We start from the raw sequence: 22446 nt of genomic DNA, 5'->3' as shown, positions 1-22446 counted from the left end.
GCCAAATCAAATCCTCTTCTGTACAGTTTGTGGCCCATATGCCATAGATTGCACTCTCCTTCCCCTTTAGAATGCATGACACCTTCATTTAAATATTACCAAACTTCAAAATAGACACTCACCGATCCTGATTGACGAGTGCAATTCCAATAAGCAGAGTTTTTGCCTAAATTGAAATGAGCAGACCCCGCACAAATCAAATTATCCCTCCATTAGTTCAGCAAACAATGCCATCAGAGAAGTAATTACGCTCATCTTAAAAAAAAGCCGTTCCATAAATGGCTTATGAAAGTTGATTGAGTGCCGCCGGCTGCACAAATGAGAAGCTTAATTGTATTTGGCAGATAGTCTCAGTGTAATTACAGCACTAATGACACAGATTATTTTGCTGAGATATCATGCCGTGTGTTTTAAAGTGCAGATATGGTTTGCGTGTGCCATTAAAAGATGAATATTGATTGTTGATAGTGCCTCACTTCGATATTAAAATAAAAAAGCTGAGCCTCTGGCCGGCCCGTAGCACTATACCGATCGATGCCATGTAACATCCAAAAGGGAGAAATTCAAAATCAAAGCTGTCGCTATAGCAACGCCCCTGCCAGATTCCACCAATCAATGGAGTCGGTCGGGTTGCAAGATGCGCCGAGGAAAGGCCAGCGTCCTACATAAAGCGTGCGGGACGGGTAGCCGCGGTGGCACACACGAACAAGCACCGCTGCGAGAAGACGGGTCCTGAAGAAGAGTTCCAGAAGATAAGAAGAGATGATCATGCACTCTAATCAATGGTTCCCTCTTGGGATCGGTTTGACCACCTTGATCCTCTTGGGCAGCTTTGCCTCAGTGGAAGGAGGTAAGATAACACTTTTTTGCATGACTTTAAGTAAGAGCATGCCTGAATTTTTGGAGAAGCCCTGTCCAGCCTCCCCTGATACTGTCAGTAGTCCAAGGTTGAGATGGCTCGTTTCTAGCCCCCCAGGGCAACAGGATGGCTGGGTGTTGTCTAGTCTATTCCCCTTCCACCCCATCAGTTTTCAGGGCAAGACACGCCATAGTCCATTTGCCGGCTGGCTGGCTGGCTGGCTGGCTTTGTGCCGACCCAACAATACATTAAGGAGACTGGAGAAAACGCTTCCCTTAAAGAAGATCCCATTTTTATAGATTTTTTTCACCAACCGAATAAGTCCACATATTTCTTCTCACAAAAATGACTACAAGCTACAGTATGTAGTGATGCATTAGTGGCAAGTGCAGTCAAATAATATATGTCAAATAACATAATCAAATAATATAATTTTTCAGTATACCTGAGTCATTTTCTTAGTTTGTCTCCCTTGTTTCCCTACATATTCTGCCTAGCAACAAGTGTGAGGTGACCAGGAAACCATTCATTCATTCATTTTCTACCACTTATCCTCACAAGGGTCTCAGGGGTGCTGGAGCCTATCCCAGCTGTCTTGCGGCGAGAGGCGAGATACACCCTGGACTGGTCGCCAGCCAATCACAGGGCACATATAGACAAACAACCATTGACACTCACATTCATACCTATGGACAATTTGGAGTCGCCAATTAACCTAGCATGTTTTTGGAATGTGGGAGGAAACCGGAGTACCCGGAAAAAACCCACGCATGCACGGGGAGAACATGCAAACTCCACACAGAGATGGCCGAGGGTGGAATCAACTACTGCACTTTCCCTGATGTCTGATCCGAACAATTTTAATTTAAATTTTAATGAGACAATAAGTTTACAATACTGGTTTATTTGATATAATAAATATAAATAAAAACATGTGATAATGCGATAAAAACAATACGTTTTTATCAAAAATTGTGGTGTGAAGTGTTTTTTGACAATTAACTAGAAAATAACCAGGTTTTAGGCTGCATGGTGGACGAGTGGTTAGTGCGCAGGCCACACAGCTCGGAGACCCGAGTTCAATCCTGCCCTCGGCCATCTCTGTGTGGAGTTTGCATGTTCTCCCCATGCATGTGTGGGTTTTCTCCGGGTACTCCGGTTTCCTCCCACATTCCAAAAACATGCTAGGTTAATTGGTGACTCCAAATTGTCCATAGGTATGAATGTGAGTGTGAATGGTTGTTTGTCTATATGTGCTGTGTGATTGGCTGGCAACCAGTCCAGGGTGTACCCCGCCTCTGGGATAGGCTCCAGCATGCCCGCGACCCTCGTGAGGATAAGTGGTATAGAAAATGAATGAATGCATGAATAAGCAGGTTTTAGTGCCTGTCATCCAGCAACTTTCATTTTTCTGTCCCCACAGCTGCTCTGAAGCTGGATGCTTCACCAGATGTCAGCGCAACCGTGCTGAACCATTCTATGAGCTTGGTGCAGCGTATGGAGAGCCTACTGGCCGCCGGCAATGGCAGCGACGTCACCCTCCGCGTGCACACCATCAACACAGACGAAGTCAAGGTTATCCAAGCCCACAGCCTGGTTCTCACCATGCAGAGCGATGTGTTTGAGGAGCTGCTGCTCAACAGAAACAATGGCACGGTGGTGCTGAGGGAAACATCCGACTGCGCCGCTGTTTTTGACAAGTTCATCAGGTGAGAAGAAGAGTTCAGTCAGCAATGTTCACCTGAAACACCTGAAAGCTTAGGGGCTTTCACAGTATGACGTTCCAGAAGACTTTATTTAAAAATTGAAAAAAACACATTTTTCAAATCTGTAAATCTAACTTGAGCTATGTTTCAAGGTAAAATGCATTTATTTATAATAGTAAATACTGTACGTGCCATAGCAGTGTTTTGAACCACGGTCACCCATATAGAGCAACAGCGTCACTCAGTGATGCACCATACAGGTGTTTAGACAAGAGGCAACTCTAGCATATTAAGTCAGATATTTTACCACTTTAAGTCCCTTTATTGGCTGCACGGCGGGCGAGTGGTTAGTTAGCCACACAGCTAGGAGACGTGAGTTCAATTCTACCCTCCGCCATCTCTGTGTGGAGTTTGCATGTTCTCACCGTGCATGCATGGGTTTTCTTCGGGTACTCTGGTTTCTTCCCACATTCCCCAAAACATGCATGTTAGGTTAAAGTGAACCTATTATGCTTTCTTTTAGTTAGAATGTTGTATTCTCGTGTTAAACAATGCCAAAGTTTCAGATAATGAGGTTTGTTAATTTGGAAGTGAACCCTAAAACAAATTTGGGATGGCTCAAAACGCTCGGCTTTGAAAGGCGTCGTAAAACTTTGTGATGTCACAGAGGGGCGGACTTCCTTGTATGGTTCATAGTTAGGAAGCACTTTGGGCGTGTGACCAATCACAGTGAGGTGGCATGCCCGGAGGCGGGCCGTGGGTGAAATAAATTAAAACACAAATTAATGGAAATACAGCTGAAAAAGGTTTTTTGTGTGGATGATTGTGTGTAGCTGCTCTATAGGAGTCCACAACTCAATACAGAGGGTCGAAAAATGAGCATAAATTATATACATATTAGGTATGAATGTGGGTGTGAATGGTTATTTGTCTATATGAAGAGCTTGCAACCAAAAGGCGCTAAATCCATTTTGACTGATTTCGAGAAAAACAATGATTTTTAATTACGCACATATCAATCTATTTGGTCATCAAGTCTATATTGCAAATGAAAGAGCTATCAATATAGGTCATAAAAATGCATGCTATAAAAATCCTGCACACACCATGTATTTTATATATATATATATATTTTTTTTTTTTCGGATTTAGCGCCTTTTGGCTGAAATAAATTTGAAGTCACCTTTAACTTCTTCAATGGCGTTGTTGTAAAAGAATGTAAGGTGCTTTAATGTGATATGCTAATAAAATAATTACAACACAGAAGCCATTCTCAACATACAATACACCCCCCCCACCCACACACACATGCACTCGTTCACCTTCACACATTACAGAAACAAAATGTTATAACCTACCACTAGTACACTGTTACTGATAAAATGTTGTTAAGACATTATAGCACACATTAACGTCATCCACATTCCATGATGATCAGCTTTAACACAACTCAACATACCCAATTATACAAGACAATGGTACAAGACATGTCATACATTGCAGGTGCATTCAACCTGTAGGCTGCAGTTGAGCGACACATGAAAAATAACAATTTGCAGACAATAATAAAAATTTTATTAAAAGCAGTGCTCATATTTGACTGCACCATGAAGGTGACAGTGACAAAAATCATCTCATTACAAACTCTTTACATTGTAAAGAGCCACACGCACATCGATTCCCTAACACCAAATGGCACATATGGGACTGAATCAAACAGAAAATTTCAACTCACCTTCACCGCTATTTGATCTCCTTTTAGCCTTGTTTTTCTTCCATTCTCCTTCATTCTTCTGTCTTTTCCTTGGGTTATTTGTTGTATCAGCTATCCCATTCATTGTAAAACTGCACTAGGATTGTATAAATTGCAGTATTTTTGCGACTTCGTATTCGATCAAAATGTACACAAACAAAACAGGATGCGCACTGATACTGGCTTTCTGTATGTGCAGTGCCAATTGTATTCTTCTCTCTGATTGGTCAGATTATCAATAGATGGGAAACTTGGGCCAATCAGAATAAAGAATAAAGAAAGGGATTTAGCTCCTTTTGGTTGAAATCTGAAATGGAAATAGCGCCTTTTGGTTGAAAGCATAAATTTCATATCACTTTTTTTCATATTTTTAAAATGATTTCAAGACCAAAATCTGTGATTTGGATACACATGACAGAGGTCTATTAAACTCATGAAAAACATGCAACTTAGTGAAAACTGGATTTAGCGCCTTTTGGTTGCAAGCTCTTCATATGTGCCCTGTGATTGGCTGGCGACCAGTCCAGGGTGTACCAGGCCTCTTGCCCGAAGACAGCTGGGATAGGCTCCAGCACCCCTGCGACAATCTTGAGGATAAGCGGTAGAAAATGAATGAATGAATGAAATGAAAAAAGACAACTGTAGGTCAGTGCTTAATGGTTAGGCCCTGACTCCACACGAGTGGTAAAAATATATTTACCATGAATGAGTATGATTGTGTTAAACAGACAAAATAAAAATATTAACAAAAATACCACCGTTAAATTATCATTACCTAAAATTATTTTACTTATTTTTGTTAGTAAAAATAATCTAGCTAAAAATATAAATATTTTGTTTGTATTTTGCTCCACTTATTCCAAAAGAAATGCCAACGTTAACAAGGGGGTTTAAGAGAAGAATGTACACATGAAGTGTCCTTGATTAGATTCTATTTGACCTTAGACATTCCCCTGCATATTTTTCCTCTCTTGTTTTACATTTTGGAGAAGTGAGGTGCTTTTGTTTGAGGCTCAGAGTCTAAAATCAGACAGTGTGGGCTTCTGGGTGACTCAACAGGAAAGCTTCAGAATTGTCCAAGCAGAAACCTTCTTTTAAAATATATTTCTGTTGTGCTTTGCAGGTACTTGTACTGTGGTGACGTGTCTGTGCGGCTGGATCAGGCTATTTCTCTGCACAAGCTGGCCAGCAAGTACCAAGTGTGGGGCTTGCAGCAAGGCCTGACCCAGTACATGACACAGCATCTGTCTAGTGATTCCCCCACGGGCCACGTGGTGGCCTGGTACAACTATGCGCTGCAAACTGGAGACATGGCCCTGCGGGACAGCTGCCTGCAGTACCTGTCCTGGAACCTGTCCTCGGTGCTGCAGAGCCAGGAATGGGGTTCCATCAGTGAAGACCTGCTCCTGTCCTTGCTGCAGCGTTCGGATCTGATTTTGCAGAGCGAACTGGAGCTCTATGAGGCATTGGAGCTGTGGATCAACCAGAACCAGCCTGGGACTAAAACAGTGGAGACGGCCCTGAAGGCAGTTCGGTATGGCATGATTCCCCCTCAGTATCTCTTCCGCCTTCAGAAGCAATCCGCCCTCATGCAAAAGTACTACGAGTCCATCCGGGATCTCCTGTACCTCGCCTTCCAGTTCCATTCAGCCTCACCCATCACCTTGGCGAAATACTTTGATGTCAACTGCAGCATCTTCACTCCCCGCAACTACCTGTCCTCCTCCTGGGGCTCCCCTTGGATCATCAACAACCCCACCCGCGACGACCGCAGTTTCAGCTTCCAGACACAGCTGGGTCCCAGCGGCCACGACACCAGTAAACGCATCACTTGGAACTCCCTCTTCTCTCCTCGTTGGCTTCCTCTCAGCGCCAGGTCAACTTACACCGAGATGGGCGCCATGCAGCCTACACGCACCGAAGGAGGTCGACCTCGCATCATTGTCACACCGGCAACCTCTAGTTCGGACTTTGCCGGGGTGAGCTTCCAGAAGACGGTGATCGTGATGGCGAGACAGCAAGGGAAGGTGGTGGTTCGACACGTATACAACTTCCACCAAAGCACAGAGGAGGCCGGAGACTTCTTGGCGGGTGCCGACCTGCAGCGTCGTGCGTCAGACTACCTGATTGACAGCTCCCTCTATCTGCACGTTGTGATAAAACCGCTCTACCACACCCTCCTGGTTGCAAGGAAATAAATTCACACACATATATATATATAGCTCATATCTTAGCATCCCATATGTTTTTCAATACTAAGTCTTCAATTATTCATCAATATGGAGATTCTTAAAACCTTGTCATTGAATTTCATCACATTAGTGTGTCTAACTAATATTAAGTAATTATATTGATCATTTATATATACCGTTATAGATTATATATTCACATTCCTTTGTGTTCAGTAGTACGTTAATTTTTTCCCCCTATTTATTATACATTTTGCCAGCTCTCAACTAATATTTAAAAAACAACAACATCCTCACTGCAGAACAAAAACTAAGAACAAATGACAATTAGATCCGTGATGTAGATGTAAATGTTGAATGAATATTAGGGCCATACGTCATTAAAATATTAACATTAAGTGTAAAATTTTATTATTACAAGAAAAACATAATGTTTTGCTGTGAAGTAGTACTGTAGTGAGACTATAGAAAATTGTTATGCAACATAACATAATATTACTTTATTACATTTGTACATTGGTGATGTTCCAAGCGGCATACAAGAGGCCGCATGGTGGCCTATAGCGGTTAGCATGTTGGCCACACAAACAGGAGATTGGGACGTTTTGGGTTAACGCTCCATTTGTATGCGTGCATGGGTTTTCCTCCCTCATTCCAAAAATATGCTTGTAAGGTTAATTGGAGACTCTAAATTAGTCCATAGGTATGAACGTGAGTGGGATTATTAGTGATTATCCATATTCCTTTATGCGCAGTGCGTTATATTAATATTATGTTTTATTATTTTTTTAATTTGAGGTTAAATTATAGTTTCCTGTAGAAAAAAAATAAGAATAAAGGACAATTATTTTACAAAGGTGTGTTACGGCTGTCAAACTCCAACTCCCATAGTGCAAAGCGCGCAATCCGGAAGTACGTCATCACGTTGTTGGAACCTTCAGCTGTCAGACTTTGGCCACCCTAAAAAGTGCAGGTTTTTGTTAGCAAACTTGCTCGAAGTGTGCAGACCGCGCTGTCTTCAATCCAAACCGTGCATTTTGTCGCTGATCGCCTTGCGAACGCATTGAGAGCGTTTAGAACGCATCAAGACGAATCATTTGTGCGTTAATCGCTGCCAGTTTTTTTGCACGGCCAGCCTGCGATCCTGAGCGGGTGTACGGCTTCGATGCAGGGAGGGAGGGAGTAGAAAAAGGCAAAAGTCTTTGTGCTTCCCTTCCCCCTCATCAAAGCAAAGGGGAAATGTCTGTCTCCAAAGGAGGTATGTGTGGTTTTTCCCTATTATCTCTGACTTTTTCTTGGAGGAATGCATACATGTATGAATTACGTTACGTGCAGTTTGAGCGGAAGTCATTTGTAGCTAGCCATCTTTTTAAGAAATGAAAGCACGCCAGGTGGAAAGCTTTTGCACGTATGAGTGGAGGAAAAAAAAAGAAGCTGGCCAGCATGCCTTTCCACTTTTTTATGCTGCAAAAAGTGTGTAGACCGCTGCAAGCTAGCCCTGCTAGCCCGCTGTTGTTGACATGCTAAATAACATTTTATGCTAGCTAGCTTTAAGTTCATGTTAGCACAGTCGATTTTACCCACCCAAAATTTTAAATAAAATTCCAAAAATGAGCGTGAGTGACTATTTAAATTTGTAGAATAAGACAGGTGTTCCTGTGTGTTGTCCTTGTGACCTATGACTCATTGGTTGTGATTGATGGCACCTTGTCATCATAACACTTTAAGCCTCGCCTTCATGTTTTTTTTCATTACTTTTAAAATATATTTATGTGTAAGCTTGGATGAAATTTACATCGGAAAAATAAAATAAGTTGCTTCACCTGCGTCACAGCATGATGATGATGATGATGATGATGATGATGGTGATGTCAATTTACATTTCAAGTTCACCGCGTGTGCTGTTACACAATCATTCTAGTGTTACCATGGTGGGGAGTACACAGTGTTGGCAGCCTTTGGCCTACCAAGGCATGTTTTGACTTGCAGCGCAGAGCTTGTGCAGCAGCTCTTTTATTGTTGATAGTCCGCTGGATGGAAGCAGATAGCTGCTGCAGCACACTTTATTATGACCATTATCTGCATCAAAGATAATATTTATTTAAGAATGATTGCAGCCTGCATTTAGAGACTTTTGGGTTCTCCCTTTTACCCCCCTAACAGGGCGTGTGGAAGATGATCTGTGCATGAGTCATATACTGTATGTGTGTGTACATATATATGTGGACCCACTGCAAGGCTTCCCGACGAGGCTTACTGACACTCTGAACCTGCGTGCAATCCAGAAATTCTTGTTCACATGACGTAGCTATCACACCACCTTGGGATAGTTTCCGCTGGACGACATCGTCTTATTCACATTCCCTCTCGGGTGGTTTCCACAAGGCCGCTGACTACCAACTTAATTGTTTAAAGGGAACCTATTATGCTCATTTTTGGCCTTCGTATTGACTCCTCTAAAGCAGCTGCATGCGATAACCCGCACAGAAAGCTTTGTAGATCTTCCAGAATCTGCACCCATTCCAACTGTATTTCCTAAACTGCTTGTTTTCATTTATTCTACCCACAGCCTGCCTCCCGGCACGCCCACTCCGCTGTGATTGGTCATACTCAACTTGTACAGCAGAGCAGCTTGTATCCGGGCACACCCATATAAGGACGTTGGTGACTTCCTTATATGGACGGGCCCCAATACAAGTGGTAATATTACAAGTTTTGACAGAATTGTCAGGTAGTAGGTTTTAATGTCACAAAAATGTTGAGAGAATAGAATATATTGCTTGCAAGTTCTCTAAAGTATTTACAAAAAAAGTCTTTATATTACAACAGCAGTTGTAAAGGTGAATATAGTATATAACAGTGTCAGAATTCTGAATTTAACAAGAAATAAAGTTGGAATTTATGCGCTCCGTCATAGGAATAATGCTTTTATGTGCTGTGTTTTGCAGCAAAGCATCTTGTGCAACTCTTGTACCAGTAAAAGCAGGAAGTTTTGCACCCTAATTTTATGACGTGGATGAGAAGGAATCATGCAGTCAATTCATGCCGGACAAAGAAATGTATCTTTACATTGTTTCCTTTCATAAACACACCTGTAGCACCTGTTTGTGATGTCATGATGCCCCTCTGCTCACACGCCACCCTGACGGAGGGAGTTAGCAATGCGGCAGCAGGGTGTGTGAAGGGACCGCAGTTGGACGTGTCATGTTGCGCACATACACATCAAAATTGGGGCTTAATTGATGCTTAATTCAGGCGTAATTACACACCAACCAGCACATTAGACACACAATATGTAGTGTTTTTCATTGTGGTAAATACACAGCTGCTATGCATCATTTTGCCCCCATGCAGCTATCCCTAAGTGCATGTAATACTCTCTTTATGCACAGATTTGCATTATGCACAATACTGTTTCTGGTATTTTTGCAGCTGTAGGCATGTTTTCTACTGTGTAGCTACATTCTCATGCAAGGTTTTGAACTGACATGTTTGCCAGGTCACTGGAAGGCTTTCAGTCCTCTTACTTCATCCTGCACAGAGGAAACACAGGCTATTTTTAACTGTGCATGCACACTTGGTTAGGACGCTGTCGCCCTATTTTAGGCTTGCGGCTCAAATCTGCCTAGTGTTTGGCCCACAGAATCTAAAATATTTGCAAAAATGTATTACCCTCCTCATATTTGATTGAGCCAGTGGGGGTTTTACTGAATCACACTTCCTCCCGACTGGTGTGGTGTGACTCACTTACATGGCAGCAGCAACAGGTCTTTAACTGTCCTGGTGTTTTTTTTTTGTTTTTTTGTTTGGTACCATTGACGGTACTCTACAGCCGTTTCTCTGAAGTAGACTCCAGCAAGTCATCATTTGTCAGTGTTGATAGCCTTCACCTTTGCAATAGCACGTCCATGTCGAGAAACGTTGAGCTGTTTTTCCTGTGCTAGGTCCACTTGTGTCATTCCCTCAAGGGAAGTCCCTGCGGCTGCTGTTTATGAATGAACTCTGGTCACAGATCCAAACCAGAAAGCCCACCTTGGGAGAAGCACAGTGTCCAGCACCACATGCAGGTGTTAAGTAACGTTAAAGATGTCACATTTGGTATGGGATTGGTTGAAGGATTGATTCCCCTCCAGCCTTCTGTCGCTCTATCTGGGTCATCTTCGCTTGTTGTTCAACTAATTATTCCTTTAGTTTATAAACTCATACCATTGTATTGACTCTCACAACAGAATAAACCCATTAAAGCAGCACTTTGTTGGCTAGTCCAGCTGTATACTGGTTCACGAAACAGTCCAGTGTGAAATGCTGTTGACCAATTAAAATCTTTTTAGTCAGGAAATTCAACCACATGTGTCTGATGCGTCGTTAGGAATTGTAAATAAATGTAGCTTTCCCTTACACCTGAAGAATTGCTAACAACCATTGCTAACAATGTGAACGGGAGAAGCAGATCTTGGGGGGGAGGGCAGCAAGTGTAACTGGCCAACAGCAAACGTCCTTAATGGGAAGCCCGAGAATGTGTGACATCACACACCTCCAGTTTTACCAACCCTCTGAAACCAAGCGTTTTCAGCCATCCCAAATTTCTTTCAGGGCTCACTTCCAAATGTGCAAACCTCATTATCTGAAACTTTGGCATCGTTTAACACGAGAATACACTACATTTATAGGTCAGAAAAGTTCAAAAAGCATAATAGGTCCCGCTTACAATATATTGTGGTGTGTTACCGGGGCGAGGCAAGAGGCACTATGGCCTTACATTTCTTCAAGGTTGGCAGGTCTATCAGTCTTTATTGGTGCTTGAATGATGCTGCTGCAGCAACCCGTACAATGCTTTGTACGGATACATAAATAATACTACAGGTTCTGTAGCATTTGCAATTTCTGCAATACAGAAAATAATTGAGAACTACCACTCTATTCGTGTCAACCCCTTTTTTCAAGACCTGGTTTTTGAACCTCCATTAGCGCATGGCTGGGTGAGCTTGTTTTTTGGTTAATGTAAAAAAAAAAAAAAAAGCTCAAAATTAGCTCAAAATTTTGCCTTGGTTTACGTACATTTTCTGGTTATGGCACATATGTGTTACTGATACACTGCAAGTGTAAATTGCAACCTTTCAATACGGTTGAAAAGCCAACACTTCAGTATCTAATGTAATTGGCTGGGCACAGTGATGCGCTGGACCAAATAACCACTGTGTGGGCTGCGCCACGAAATTAGAGCCCACCATGTGGCAGCAATATCAACAGCGACACCACCTTTGTGTTTTGTGACTTAGTTCTTGAAGTCAGCGAGCTTTGTCACATTTTTGATAAAAATGCTGGCACCGTTTTGGCTTATTTTGCAGCTGTGCTCAAAAGAAGCTTGGTGAGCTTGAAATTAGCATCCCAACTCTTCCTCTGTGGTTTGCTAACTTATTTAACCTTTTTCTAGTGGGTTTCTGCATCTCTTCAGGTGACTGGTTTTTGAGTGACTGGAAGAAAAGCTGTGATTCGTTTAGTGCAACCTCTCTAGACGTCTTTTTCACATTTAAGAAAGAAATACCATCTTTCATTTGGGTCAATACCATAACCACACTGCTTGACACATTTGTGATGTAGTACATGTACACTGTGCTGGAAAAGCAATGTTTTTGACTGTTATGTTCTCATACATACACACACTACCAATCAGAGGTTTGGACACACTTTTTACACCCTAACGGTTTTGTGTTTCTGCTGAAATTGGTGTTCTGATCTGCTCGTTTCGACTTTGTGCTGCAAAATCTTGCAAGCTTGTACTGGCAGCAAAAGTCCTAAGATTCCCCATGATGTGATATGTGAATGCTTTTCTTTCTTGTTTCTCAGGGAAGAAGAAGAACCCAGGGCTGAGGCTGGCCAAAGAAGTGTTTACACAGCCCCAACCAGCAGTAGCAGCGTAAGATACACCTATCCATGTATCTAGTATTGTACTGAAATGTCTTCATATGAAAAAAAACACCCATCATATGAGAGCTTTTATCAAGATCATGTTGTACAGTTGTTTACCACTGCTAAGTCAATGGCTAACCCACTCATACTAATCTGATATTTTAAAGAGAGGAATCAAAGTCCCAAAAGTCAACATAATGCTACTGTTTCTACCGTGCAGGCCTCCTCGAGACCTTGACTCCAAAGCATGCGTCACAATCGGAGACAAGGTAAAGTCCTAGCACCTCTTCCTGTATGCTTCCTCTGCTGTTCTTCTATTAACCTTATCTTCATGAGGGACTATATTTAGCCATTATTGTCTAAATAGCTGTGGGTTTATCGTGGGAGATACTGACCTACTGTACATGAATGTCATGACTCTACCCTGCTGTCTAGAACTTTGTGGTGAAAGCGGATGACTTGGAAGAGATTGCAGAGCTGGGGAGGGGAGCGTACGGCGTGGTCCACCAAATGAGACACGTGCCCAGCGGCGTCATCATGGCTGTCAAGGTAGACTGCTTTACTTGTAAATGCGGGCATTAATTGGAGGAAGAAGGGACTCATCCGGTGCTGTTTGGCCTCCGCAGAGGATCCGAGCCACCGTCAACACGCTGGAACAGAAGAGGCTCCTGATGGACCTGGACATCTCCATGAGGACGGTGGACTGCTTCTACACCGTCACCTTTTACGGCGCCCTCTTCAGAGAGGTGAATCTTTTGAGTCTCATTTAGGAAGGCTGGCTTCTGACACGTCCAACCACTTGTATGTCATCAGGGCGATGTTTGGATCTGCATGGAGTTAATGGACACCTCACTGGATAAGTTTTACAAGAAGGTCATTGAGAAAGGCAAGACCATCCCTGAAGACATCCTGGGCAAGATCACGGTAGCTGTAAGTAATGGAAATGAATGGAAATAGAAATATACTGTCATAGAGCCTTGAACTCAGTGTTTCTCAAATAGTGGGGCAGGCCCCCTCTGGGGTGGCAAGATTTCTATCGCAGTTTTTCAAAAGTTAGTTAATTAATAAATGATTGTTGTTTCATGGTTGAGTACTCGGTAGTATTGAAAGCCAAGTTATATGTAGTATTCTACACTGGTCAGTAGGTGTCATTAATCTTACATTGAGACATCGCCTTACATTACATTACCTTAACTTGCACTGAATGGAGTCAGCCGTGGATACAGGCGTTGAGCATTAGTTCCAAATGATTGTCAGCTAAAGGCATGACATAGTGAAAAAGGTTCTCTTCCCCTTCCGTGTGGAAGTGGTATGCTTTTTACTTTGTCTTTTTTCCCCACTAGAATAAGAATAAATACATTTGGAGGCTCAGTCGTTAGCTCGGTAGCTTGCTATGGTCAAAGCAGCAGCCATTTCTTGTTTTTGTGCAGCGGTCTCGTAGCTTGCACACGTAAAAAATGTGAAATGTAGTATAAACAAAGATAGCAGTAGTGTTTTCCACGTGTAGGTGTATGCCTGATGCATGTCAGGCTGCCTGCCATGGATATCAATCAAGTGACAAACATCATTGTGAGGATGGAAGATAGGAAGATGGAAGATCTTTTTTATGTATGTGATAGGCCCACAATACATTCGCGATACTGCAACAAAGAACTTAACCAATGCGAGTGTATGTTATTTGTTTGTTATTATTGCTGGTCATATCTACTATATTAGGTAATACAAGTGTAAGGGGGACTGTAGGGGTGTTATTACATGTCTACTGGGCTCTATAGTCAACTCTCTTAATAGTTAATCCCTGTCATCCCAGGCCAATTGAGACATGAGGCAGTTATTTTTCTAATCTCTCGAGACCTTGCGACACAAGATTGGCTACTGTAGCGCATACGTGACTATGACTTCTGAGTAATTCTCTCCTCACCTCCCCCAACCACCCTCAGATCGTAAAGGCATTAGAGCACCTGCACAGTAACCTGTCAGTCATACACCGAGGTAAGACCAGCAGGTGCACACTTTGGTTTGTCATCTTTTTTTCTGCCTCATGGCTAAGTCGTGTATCTCCCGACCCCTCCAGATGTGAAGCCCTCCAATGTTCTGATCAACACTCAGGGCCAAGTGAAAATGTGCGACTTTGGCATCAGCGGCCACCTGGTGGACTCCGTGGCCAAGACCATGGATGCCGGCTGCAAGCCCTACATGGCGGTAAGAGTGGACATGGGGTGGAGCTACAGATTTAATACTTAAATGCTCATTTTAGTGTGTTTTGCTAAAGTTGTTTTTAAATGAAGTCACAAATGCAGAATGGATGTGCTTTTATTTGCTTCTTAGCCTGAGCGCATCAACCCTGACCTCAACCAGAAGGGCTACAGCGTCAAGTCAGACATATGGAGTCTGGGTATCACAATGGTGAGTCAGCTTCAATACCTATATTTGATGGATGCTGGAGGTCTGGAAATAAAGCGCCAGACCTGTAACGTGCGTGCATGTGTATGTGACCTATAGATCGAGTTGGCCATCCTGAAGTTCCCCTATGACTCGTGGGGCACGCCCTTCCAGCAGCTCAAACAGGTGGTGGATGAGCCATCCCCCCAGCTGCCCGCTGACCGCTTTTCGCCAGACTTTGTAGACTTCATCTCCCAGTGGTGAGAGTCATTTAGAAATTGTTGAAATCCTAACTTTCATTGCTGCTGGTACATACAGCGGGGAAAATAAGTATTGAACACGTCAACATTTCTCTCAAAAAACATATTTCTAATCGAGCTATTGACATGAAATTTTCACCAGATGTCGGCATCAACCCAAGTAATGCACACATACAAAGAAATCCAAACATTTATGTCCATAAATTAAGTTATGTGTAATAAAGTGAAATGGCACAGGGAATAAGTATTGAACACGCGTACTGAAATTTATTTAATACTTAGTGCAAAAACCTTTGTTGGTGATTACAGCCTCAAGACGCCTCCTGTATGGAGAAACCAGTCGAATACATTGCTCAGGTGTGATTTTGGCCCATTCATCCACACAAACTGCCTTCAAATCTTCAAGGTTCCGGGGGTCTCTTCTGTGAACCCGGATCTTCAGTTCTTTCCAAAGATTTTCAATTGGATTCAAGTCTGGTGATTGACTGGGCCATTCTAGCAGCTTTATTTTCTTTTTCCAAGCTGTGTGCTTGGGATTGTTGTCTTGCTGAAAGATCCACCCTCTTTTCATCTTCAGCAGCCTGGCAGATGACAGCAGATTCTGATCAAGAATGTCTCGATACTTTTCTCCAGTCATTATTCCTTCAATGATATGAAGTCCACCAGTACCACATGCTGAAAAACAGCCCCACGCCATGATGCTCCCACCTCCAAACTTGACTGTTGGTATGGTGTTTTGGGGGTGATGTGCAGTGCCATTTTTCCTCCAAACATGTTGTGTCTTATGACATCCGAAGAGTTCAATTTTGGTCTCATCTGACCAGAGTATGTTCTCCCAGAATGTCATGGGTTTATCCAAATGTTGTGTCGCAAACTCCAAACGAGCTTCAACATGCTTCCTCTTCAAAAATGGAGTCTTGCGTGGTGTGCATGCATGGAGGCCATGGCGGTTGAGTGCATTACTTATTGTTTTCTTTGAAACAACGGTACCTGCTGATTCCAGGTCTTTCTGAAGCTCTCCACGAGTGGTCCTGGGCTGTTGGAGAACCCTTCTGATGATTGTTTTGACTCCTCTGTCTGAAATCTTGCGAGGAGCACCTGGCCGTGGCTGGTTTATGGTAATGCCGTGTTCTTTCCACTTCCGGATGATGGCCCCAATGGTACTCACTGGAACTTTCAGAAGTTTAGAAATGCGCCTGTAACCAATGCCTTCAGTGTGTTTTGCAACAATAAGGCTGCGTAGGTCTTTGGACAGCTCTTTGCTTTTACCCATCATGCAATGTTTTTTGTCTAACACCTTGCTGGTGAGAAACCTTTTTAAAAGGCATTAATCAGGACTAAACGAGCTGATATTACTTTGCACTAATATGGGACAGGTCAACCTTCGAAATACTGACAAACTCCAGCTGCTTTCTTGGCTTTCCAGACCTTTTTACCCCTCCTTTTCTTCATGTGTTCAATACTTATTCCCTGTGCCATTTCACTTTATTACACATAACTTAATTTATGGACATAAATGTTTGGATTTCTTTGTATGTGTGCATTACTTGGGTTGATGCCGACATCTGGTGAAAATTTCATGTCAATAGCTCGATTAGAAATATGTTTTTTGAGAGAAATGTTGACGTGTTCAATACTTATTTTCCCCGCTGTATTTAGTGACCGGCAGCAGAGGGCAGTGTTTTCTACTTACTAACCTCAACCTTCTCCTACGTATGACTTCACAGCTTAAGAAAGAAGCCCAATGAGAGACCAGCTTATACAGAATTAATGGTATGTAGTTTTTTTCTTTGTTGTTTATCCCATAGGCAATAAATATGGATCTTGACAAATTTTCTGGCATCAGCATCCCTGCTGTTCCATTACACATGTCAAAATAATTGGAAGTTTAGCATATGAACCCCAAGATTTTTGTAATATTTAAACCCCTTTACTAATTTTTATACTAAACATTACAAACAAATGGATTATATTGCCTCATAAATAACATCAACAGAATCCTTAAAGAAAACCATAACAAGTGTCTCACACAAACAGATGCCTTCCTTTTTTCCTGTACAAAAAACCTAATGTTTATAATTTTGTCATTAATTTGGGTTTCAGTGTGCAATAGTAAGTATGTATGTAATATATATTGATTAATTAAGTATTATTATTGTGCATTTGTGAGTGTGATGATAAAAACATTAAAGAAAATAAATAAAGACTAATTAATTGAATTAGACTAATTAAATGAATTATTGTCATGGAAAATGATTGGAAAAACTCCAAGGTAAGATAATATTTAAAGACAGTGTAGCTCATTTATGGCAAACTACATTTCCCATGATGCTTAGAGTGTTGTGTCAGGAAGTAGTGACATGGATGAATGACGTTGACGTTAACAAGTATGCAGCAATCTCCGACACATCCGAAGTAAGTTTGATCAAGTATAGAATTACTACTCGGACCACCAGCCACCAACTTTCACCAACAGGTTTCAAAATGATGAAGAGCTTTAGCTCAAGCTAAATGGCTAATGGCTTGACACAAACGTGACACAAAAAGCGACAAGGAGAGAGGGAGCTACAGAGAAAGAGACTTACAAAGTGTGTTATGAAGGAATTATGGGACTGTTCAATTGTAATGCTGAAGAAGACGACTTGAGTGGATTTAGTTCCCAGGAGGATGTACAGGTTCAAAAAATAATCTTTCTGTGTACTAAATAGCCCATGTTATGAAGTGGACACACGCCTTATAGACAGGTGTAGCCTCTATACTGTATGGACAGTTTTGTGGGTGTGGCTTACATACTGGTGCGCTCTTTAGTCCGGAAATGAAAAGTATTACCACCTAATGAGGAAATACTGTATTAAAATGTAGTTTATCATTTAAAGCTGATTTTTCTTACTGTATGTTTGCTCTTTGCCTCACAGAAACATCCCTTTTTCACCTTGCATGACTCCAAAGAGACAGACGTGGCCAGTTTTGTCAAGGTCGTCCTGGACGACTGATCATGAGTAGGCGCCACTTCTCACTCAATCAACACACCGATGATGGCCTACCTTTTTTTGTTTTGTTTTGGGTTTTTTTTTAGAAAAAGAAATGAAATGGACTCTCAAGCCGCTGTTCTCAGCAGAGAGAAGGGAGCTTCACACATCAACTGGAGAAGTTTGACTCAAACTCGCTCAATGAACTTTTTTTGCTTTTATTTTTTTCCCCCCTTCTTTACAGAGCCGGACATTTTTCTTTGTGACACATTTATTACAATTTTGTGTTGTCATCATACAGCGTTTTGATACTGCATATCGTTTGTGTGTGTGTGTGTGTGTGTGTTTAAATTTTACCGGATGGTGTCAGGATGCCAGTTTTGGCCCTCTTCTTGGGTCGCTCATTAATATCAAAGGTCATGCTGTCATGCTCACAGTCAAGGTAAAAGCCATGAAATATACCTAAAATGTTGTCTGAAAATAAGGAACTAAACATCTAATACAGGGGTGTCCAATCTTTTTCAGGATACAGGGACCACCTGCATCTAAGATGCTAAAACCAATCCAATCCATTGTAAGTCAGTCATATGCCAAGCTATCTGAACAAAACATCTTAGCTTTGTGTTGATGAAATTAGTCTAACATCTACAAATAAATATACCTTAAATTGGCTGAAAATGGCCCGCGGTCCACACTTGGGACACCCCTGAAGCCCACCATTATGTGGCTTGTTGTCAAGGATACCTGGACTCAACTTCAGTCAAGTGTGTGTCATCGGTTTCTCTAGAAATTCCAGACGCATTTAAAATCATTTGGCTTATTTTTCTTTTTTCTATTTTTCTCTTAATGCCACACACACACACACACACACACACACACAGTATGTTGGGGAATAATTTATATGTTGAAGATGTAAATACTATCTCCTTGTGTGTTTTTTAATGTTACACTGTCTGATCCTGACAGTGCAGCAGAGTGTCTGGTAGTAGTTTATTTTAATGCAGTGTGACATGCACATACATACATAAACATACATACACATATAAATCTTCTAGCAGGGCCTTTTTTGGATGTACCGCTCAGGTTTCCGTGGCCTGCTTCTGCCTGAGCCTTTCTATGCAGCATCAGGACCGACTCCCCAAGTGTTCACAGACTGTGATGTCAGTCATGTTGCTCTGCTTTACACTGTAGTGCCACCTCCATCAAAAACGAACAGCGAGTATTTATGATTGTGACTTATAAGGGAACGTGAGCAACACCGCTAAAAAAAAAGCTGCTGTTATTTCCCCCCGTCCTCCTCGTTTTTAAGAAAAAAAAAATCCCTTCCCTTTTTAGGAGTGTAAAAGTGGACTTTTTACATGGCTCACAATGAGAATGGAACACTTGCTCTACCTCTTACTCCTTCACTCTATTTGCCACCTCGTCATTTGGTGGGACTGACAAACTTGAACTGTGGAAAGACAAAAAAAAAGATAAAATAAATAAAGGCTTTATTGTTGAGTATGGCTGTTTGGATTATTATGGGACTGCCAGGGAAGCATGGCAGCCCATACTACCATACTACTATTCCTCAAGTATTCTTTAAGATGATACTGGACATACTCATACCATATACAGAGCGAGACTTATTTCCATGTGTATACTTGATTATTCACAAGTTATTAGTCCCAAGTAGATTAATTGTATTTTCCTTGTTTTAATCCAACTTTCATTCTAAATTTGCATACATGTGACTACTGAATGCCCTTTTCAAGTCCCCAAACGTCATTGTCTAGTCTAGTGTATCCTCAATGACATGGTGATGCCACCGAGGAAAGTGCAAAAAAAAAAAAAAAAATGCAACAGACATCGGCATTATCTTGATTAAAAATGACGTAAGTCTTCATTTGGAAATGACTGGAAACATTTGGGATGATTTAACAGTACACATTGACTTTTTCTATCCTCTTCAAATGTTTAGTGCGGAAAACATCTGTCACTGACATGTTTTTTTCCCCCATAACAACATGCTTTTTTTTGGACATATAAGAGCCAATCCAAAATTCTTCCTCTACTAAATAATAAATAATGATATAACGCTCACTACTTGTTGACGGACACTGTCTAAATTTCTGGAATATTCTAAGATCTTTAAATTATGACTTGATTTAAGTGTAATTCAACTTTAATGCCAATGGACTCTTACATGCCCTGTCGGATACATTGTGGTAGTCTATGACCATGCCTTTTCTAATACTTTTCATAAGTCCATGTACAGTGGTGTGATGTTTTTGCCCCCTTGCTAATTTGTCGCACTTAAATGTTTCACATCATAAAACAAATGGAAATATTAGTCAATGACAAAACAACTGAATACAAAATGCAAATGAAACAGCCCCAGACAATCACACTGCCACCACCATATTTTACTGTTGGTATGATGTTCTTTTTCTGAAATGTGATGTTACTTTTATACCAGCTGTAATGGGACACACCTTCCAAAAAGTAAAACAATTGCGTATTTTCCCAAAGGTCTTGGGGACTAGGAATGGTTTTCTGACTAAAGTGAGACAAGCCTTAATGTTCTTTTTGTTCAGCAGTGGTTTTGGTCCATGCAGGTCGTTTTTCCCCAGTATGGTGGAGTCATTAACACTGACTTCAACTGAGGCAAGTGAGGCCTGCAGTTGTTGTGGGGTCTTTTGTGACCTTTTGGAAGAGTCGTCACTGTGGTCTTGGGGTAACTACGTATGTTAGACAGCCACTGCTGGGAAGGTTCAGCCCTGTTCCATGTTTTGGCCATTTGTATATAATGGCTCTCACTGTGGTTTGCTGGAGTCCCAAAGCTTTAGAAATGGCTTTATAACCTTGTCCATTTGAGCTCAGGTGTAATTAAACACATTAATTACATTGTATTGTATCACGTACATTAGACGCTAATATAAATGTGTCACCTACAGTACCGTATTTCGTGTTCTCAGAAGTTTTCCTATTATATCTTTATCCATGCCCCTTATGTAAGCGCATACAAGTCAACACGCACTTCTCAGCGAGTTGTGATTCTTCACAATGTATGTTGAATGGGAACCAAGAATACAAACAACCAAAAAAAAGCCTAGCGGGAGAGGACCACTCCAATGATGCCTTCATGCCACAGTGAGGAAACTCAATGGCAACACACTGCAGGCGCTGCTGAGGCCAAAAGCAAAGACAACCAGTCTTATTTTGGGAATGAGGGCCTTTGATGTGATCTTATGTAAGGTTGGCGTCTGAAGTGGATGTAACGGCATCATTCAGAGTGGAGCGTCATGCAGAAGTCACTCAACTCAGCAGGGTGGCACTCCGAGTGAGAGGTCAAACTACCAGAGCTTGTTAATCACATGAAGGCTAGATTGAAATTGTGATGCACCATAATTGTGGAGTGTTGCTGCAAGTCCAATGTCCTCTGCCATATTTGTGGAGTGTATTGCAACATGTCTGCCATGATTGTGGAGTATGTTGTTGCAAACCTGCCTGCATATTGTGTTGCGGCATGTTCGCCACATTTGTGGCATTTGGTTGGGCAGGCCCTTAGATTATCCGTATTGTCATAGTAATATGGTCTTTAATATGTATCCACAAGGTTGACTCCTTTGACAACAGCTACTCTTGTTTCTCCTGGACCTCCATTTAGCTTGATGTGCTTTCTTGGCGATATCGGAATTGCGTTTTGTCAGATGCTCATTTATGTAGATGTTTGTACCTCTCAGCTTGATATTTTCCTTTGCTTCTTTCTCAAAGTTCCTCAAGAGCGGTGCGAAACACAACATTATCCTTCCATAGTGGCTGGTATCATCTTGTAGAATGTTGATATCTTGGCATTTGCATCTCTTTAAGAAGCACACAAGGCAGGGTTGTCTTCCAATAATTCTTTAATATCGTCCTTGAGAATCTTCCTATCATTGCATAATGCTCTGTTTTCTTCTCGAGGGGTTCTAACCTCCTTAAGAGCAGTGTACATGGCATAAAAGTCGAGCTTCTGAAGCCACCAGCTCTCTTTGTGACCTGAGGTTTCCCCCCGAAAAATGTAAATGATGTAATCTCCTCATCCTACACAAGCTGCTGTAAGCAGGACATGCATTCATGGACAAGCGTATGCTTTGTCACCCAATCTTTTGATTCCGGAGAGCACAAAACTCCCTTGAAGGCTTCTGGTGGCAAAAAGGAGGAGGTTACGTTAAATACAGCCCAAGTGCTTGTCTTTGTGGATGTTTGTTATTTAATTTGCTGCAAATTAAGTTGGATATAACAATAGAAATACAAATAAATATAACTATTTCTTTGGGTATGTTAACTGTATTGCCAACACTTACTTCAGGGAATAACATTATTATTGTTATGTTATGGTATTATTATGTGTGAGCGTGAATAACAGGTGGCTCTGATTAGCATTTAACCATCCT

At 41.7% G+C, this 22446-nt stretch overlaps 2 protein-coding genes across 2 annotated transcripts; both read left to right on the top strand.

The window, feature by feature from the left end:
• The first annotated feature begins 671 nt into the window (after window positions 1–671).
• On the top strand, window positions 672–6528 carry btbd17b (BTB (POZ) domain containing 17b). Its single transcript, XM_058049937.2, has 3 exons — window positions 672–850; window positions 2283–2568; window positions 5442–6528. Exons 1-3 carry the CDS (start codon window positions 763–765, stop codon window positions 6514–6516), a joined length of 1449 nt encoding a protein of 482 aa, XP_057905920.2. The 5' UTR covers window positions 672–762; the 3' UTR covers window positions 6517–6528.
• Window positions 6529–7625: 1097 nt separating this feature from the next.
• LOC131103570 (dual specificity mitogen-activated protein kinase kinase 6-like) lies at window positions 7626–18132 on the top strand. The gene is made up of 12 exons (XM_058049938.2): window positions 7626–7765; window positions 12355–12424; window positions 12638–12686; window positions 12853–12966; window positions 13044–13163; window positions 13231–13347; window positions 14358–14409; window positions 14492–14619; window positions 14746–14823; window positions 14920–15059; window positions 16787–16832; window positions 17975–18132. The coding sequence occupies exons 1-12, from the start codon at window positions 7747–7749 to the stop codon at window positions 18050–18052; spliced, it is 1011 nt and encodes a 336-aa protein (XP_057905921.1). The 5' UTR covers window positions 7626–7746; the 3' UTR covers window positions 18053–18132.
• Window positions 18133–22446: the final 4314 nt, after the last annotated feature.

The sequence above is a fragment of the Doryrhamphus excisus genome, linkage group LG16, assembly GCF_037039965.1.
Source record: "Doryrhamphus excisus strain RoL-2023G ecotype Guam linkage group LG16, RoL_Dexc_Guam_v1.1, whole genome shotgun sequence".
Classification (NCBI taxonomy): Eukaryota; Metazoa; Chordata; class Actinopteri; order Syngnathiformes; family Syngnathidae; genus Doryrhamphus; species Doryrhamphus excisus.
This window is presented reverse-complemented; position numbering and strand designations above follow the sequence as displayed.

Excerpts from the sequence above, each read along its gene's own strand:
- LOC131103570 (XM_058049938.2), top strand. Across the intron at positions 14,620-14,745 it reads GCTGCAAGCCCTACATGGCG|CCTGAGCGCATCAACCCTGA; the intron begins GTAAGAGTGGAC and ends TTTGCTTCTTAG. Across the intron at positions 15,060-16,786 it reads GTAGACTTCATCTCCCAGTG|CTTAAGAAAGAAGCCCAATG; the intron begins GTGAGAGTCATT and ends ATGACTTCACAG.
- btbd17b (XM_058049937.2), top strand. The coding sequence starts at position 763 with ATGATCATGCACTCTAATCAATGGTTCCCTCTTGGGATCGGTTTGACC. Across the intron at positions 851-2,282 it reads CTTTGCCTCAGTGGAAGGAG|CTGCTCTGAAGCTGGATGCT; the intron begins GTAAGATAACAC and ends CTGTCCCCACAG. Across the intron at positions 2,569-5,441 it reads GTTTTTGACAAGTTCATCAG|GTACTTGTACTGTGGTGACG; the intron begins GTGAGAAGAAGA and ends TGTGCTTTGCAG.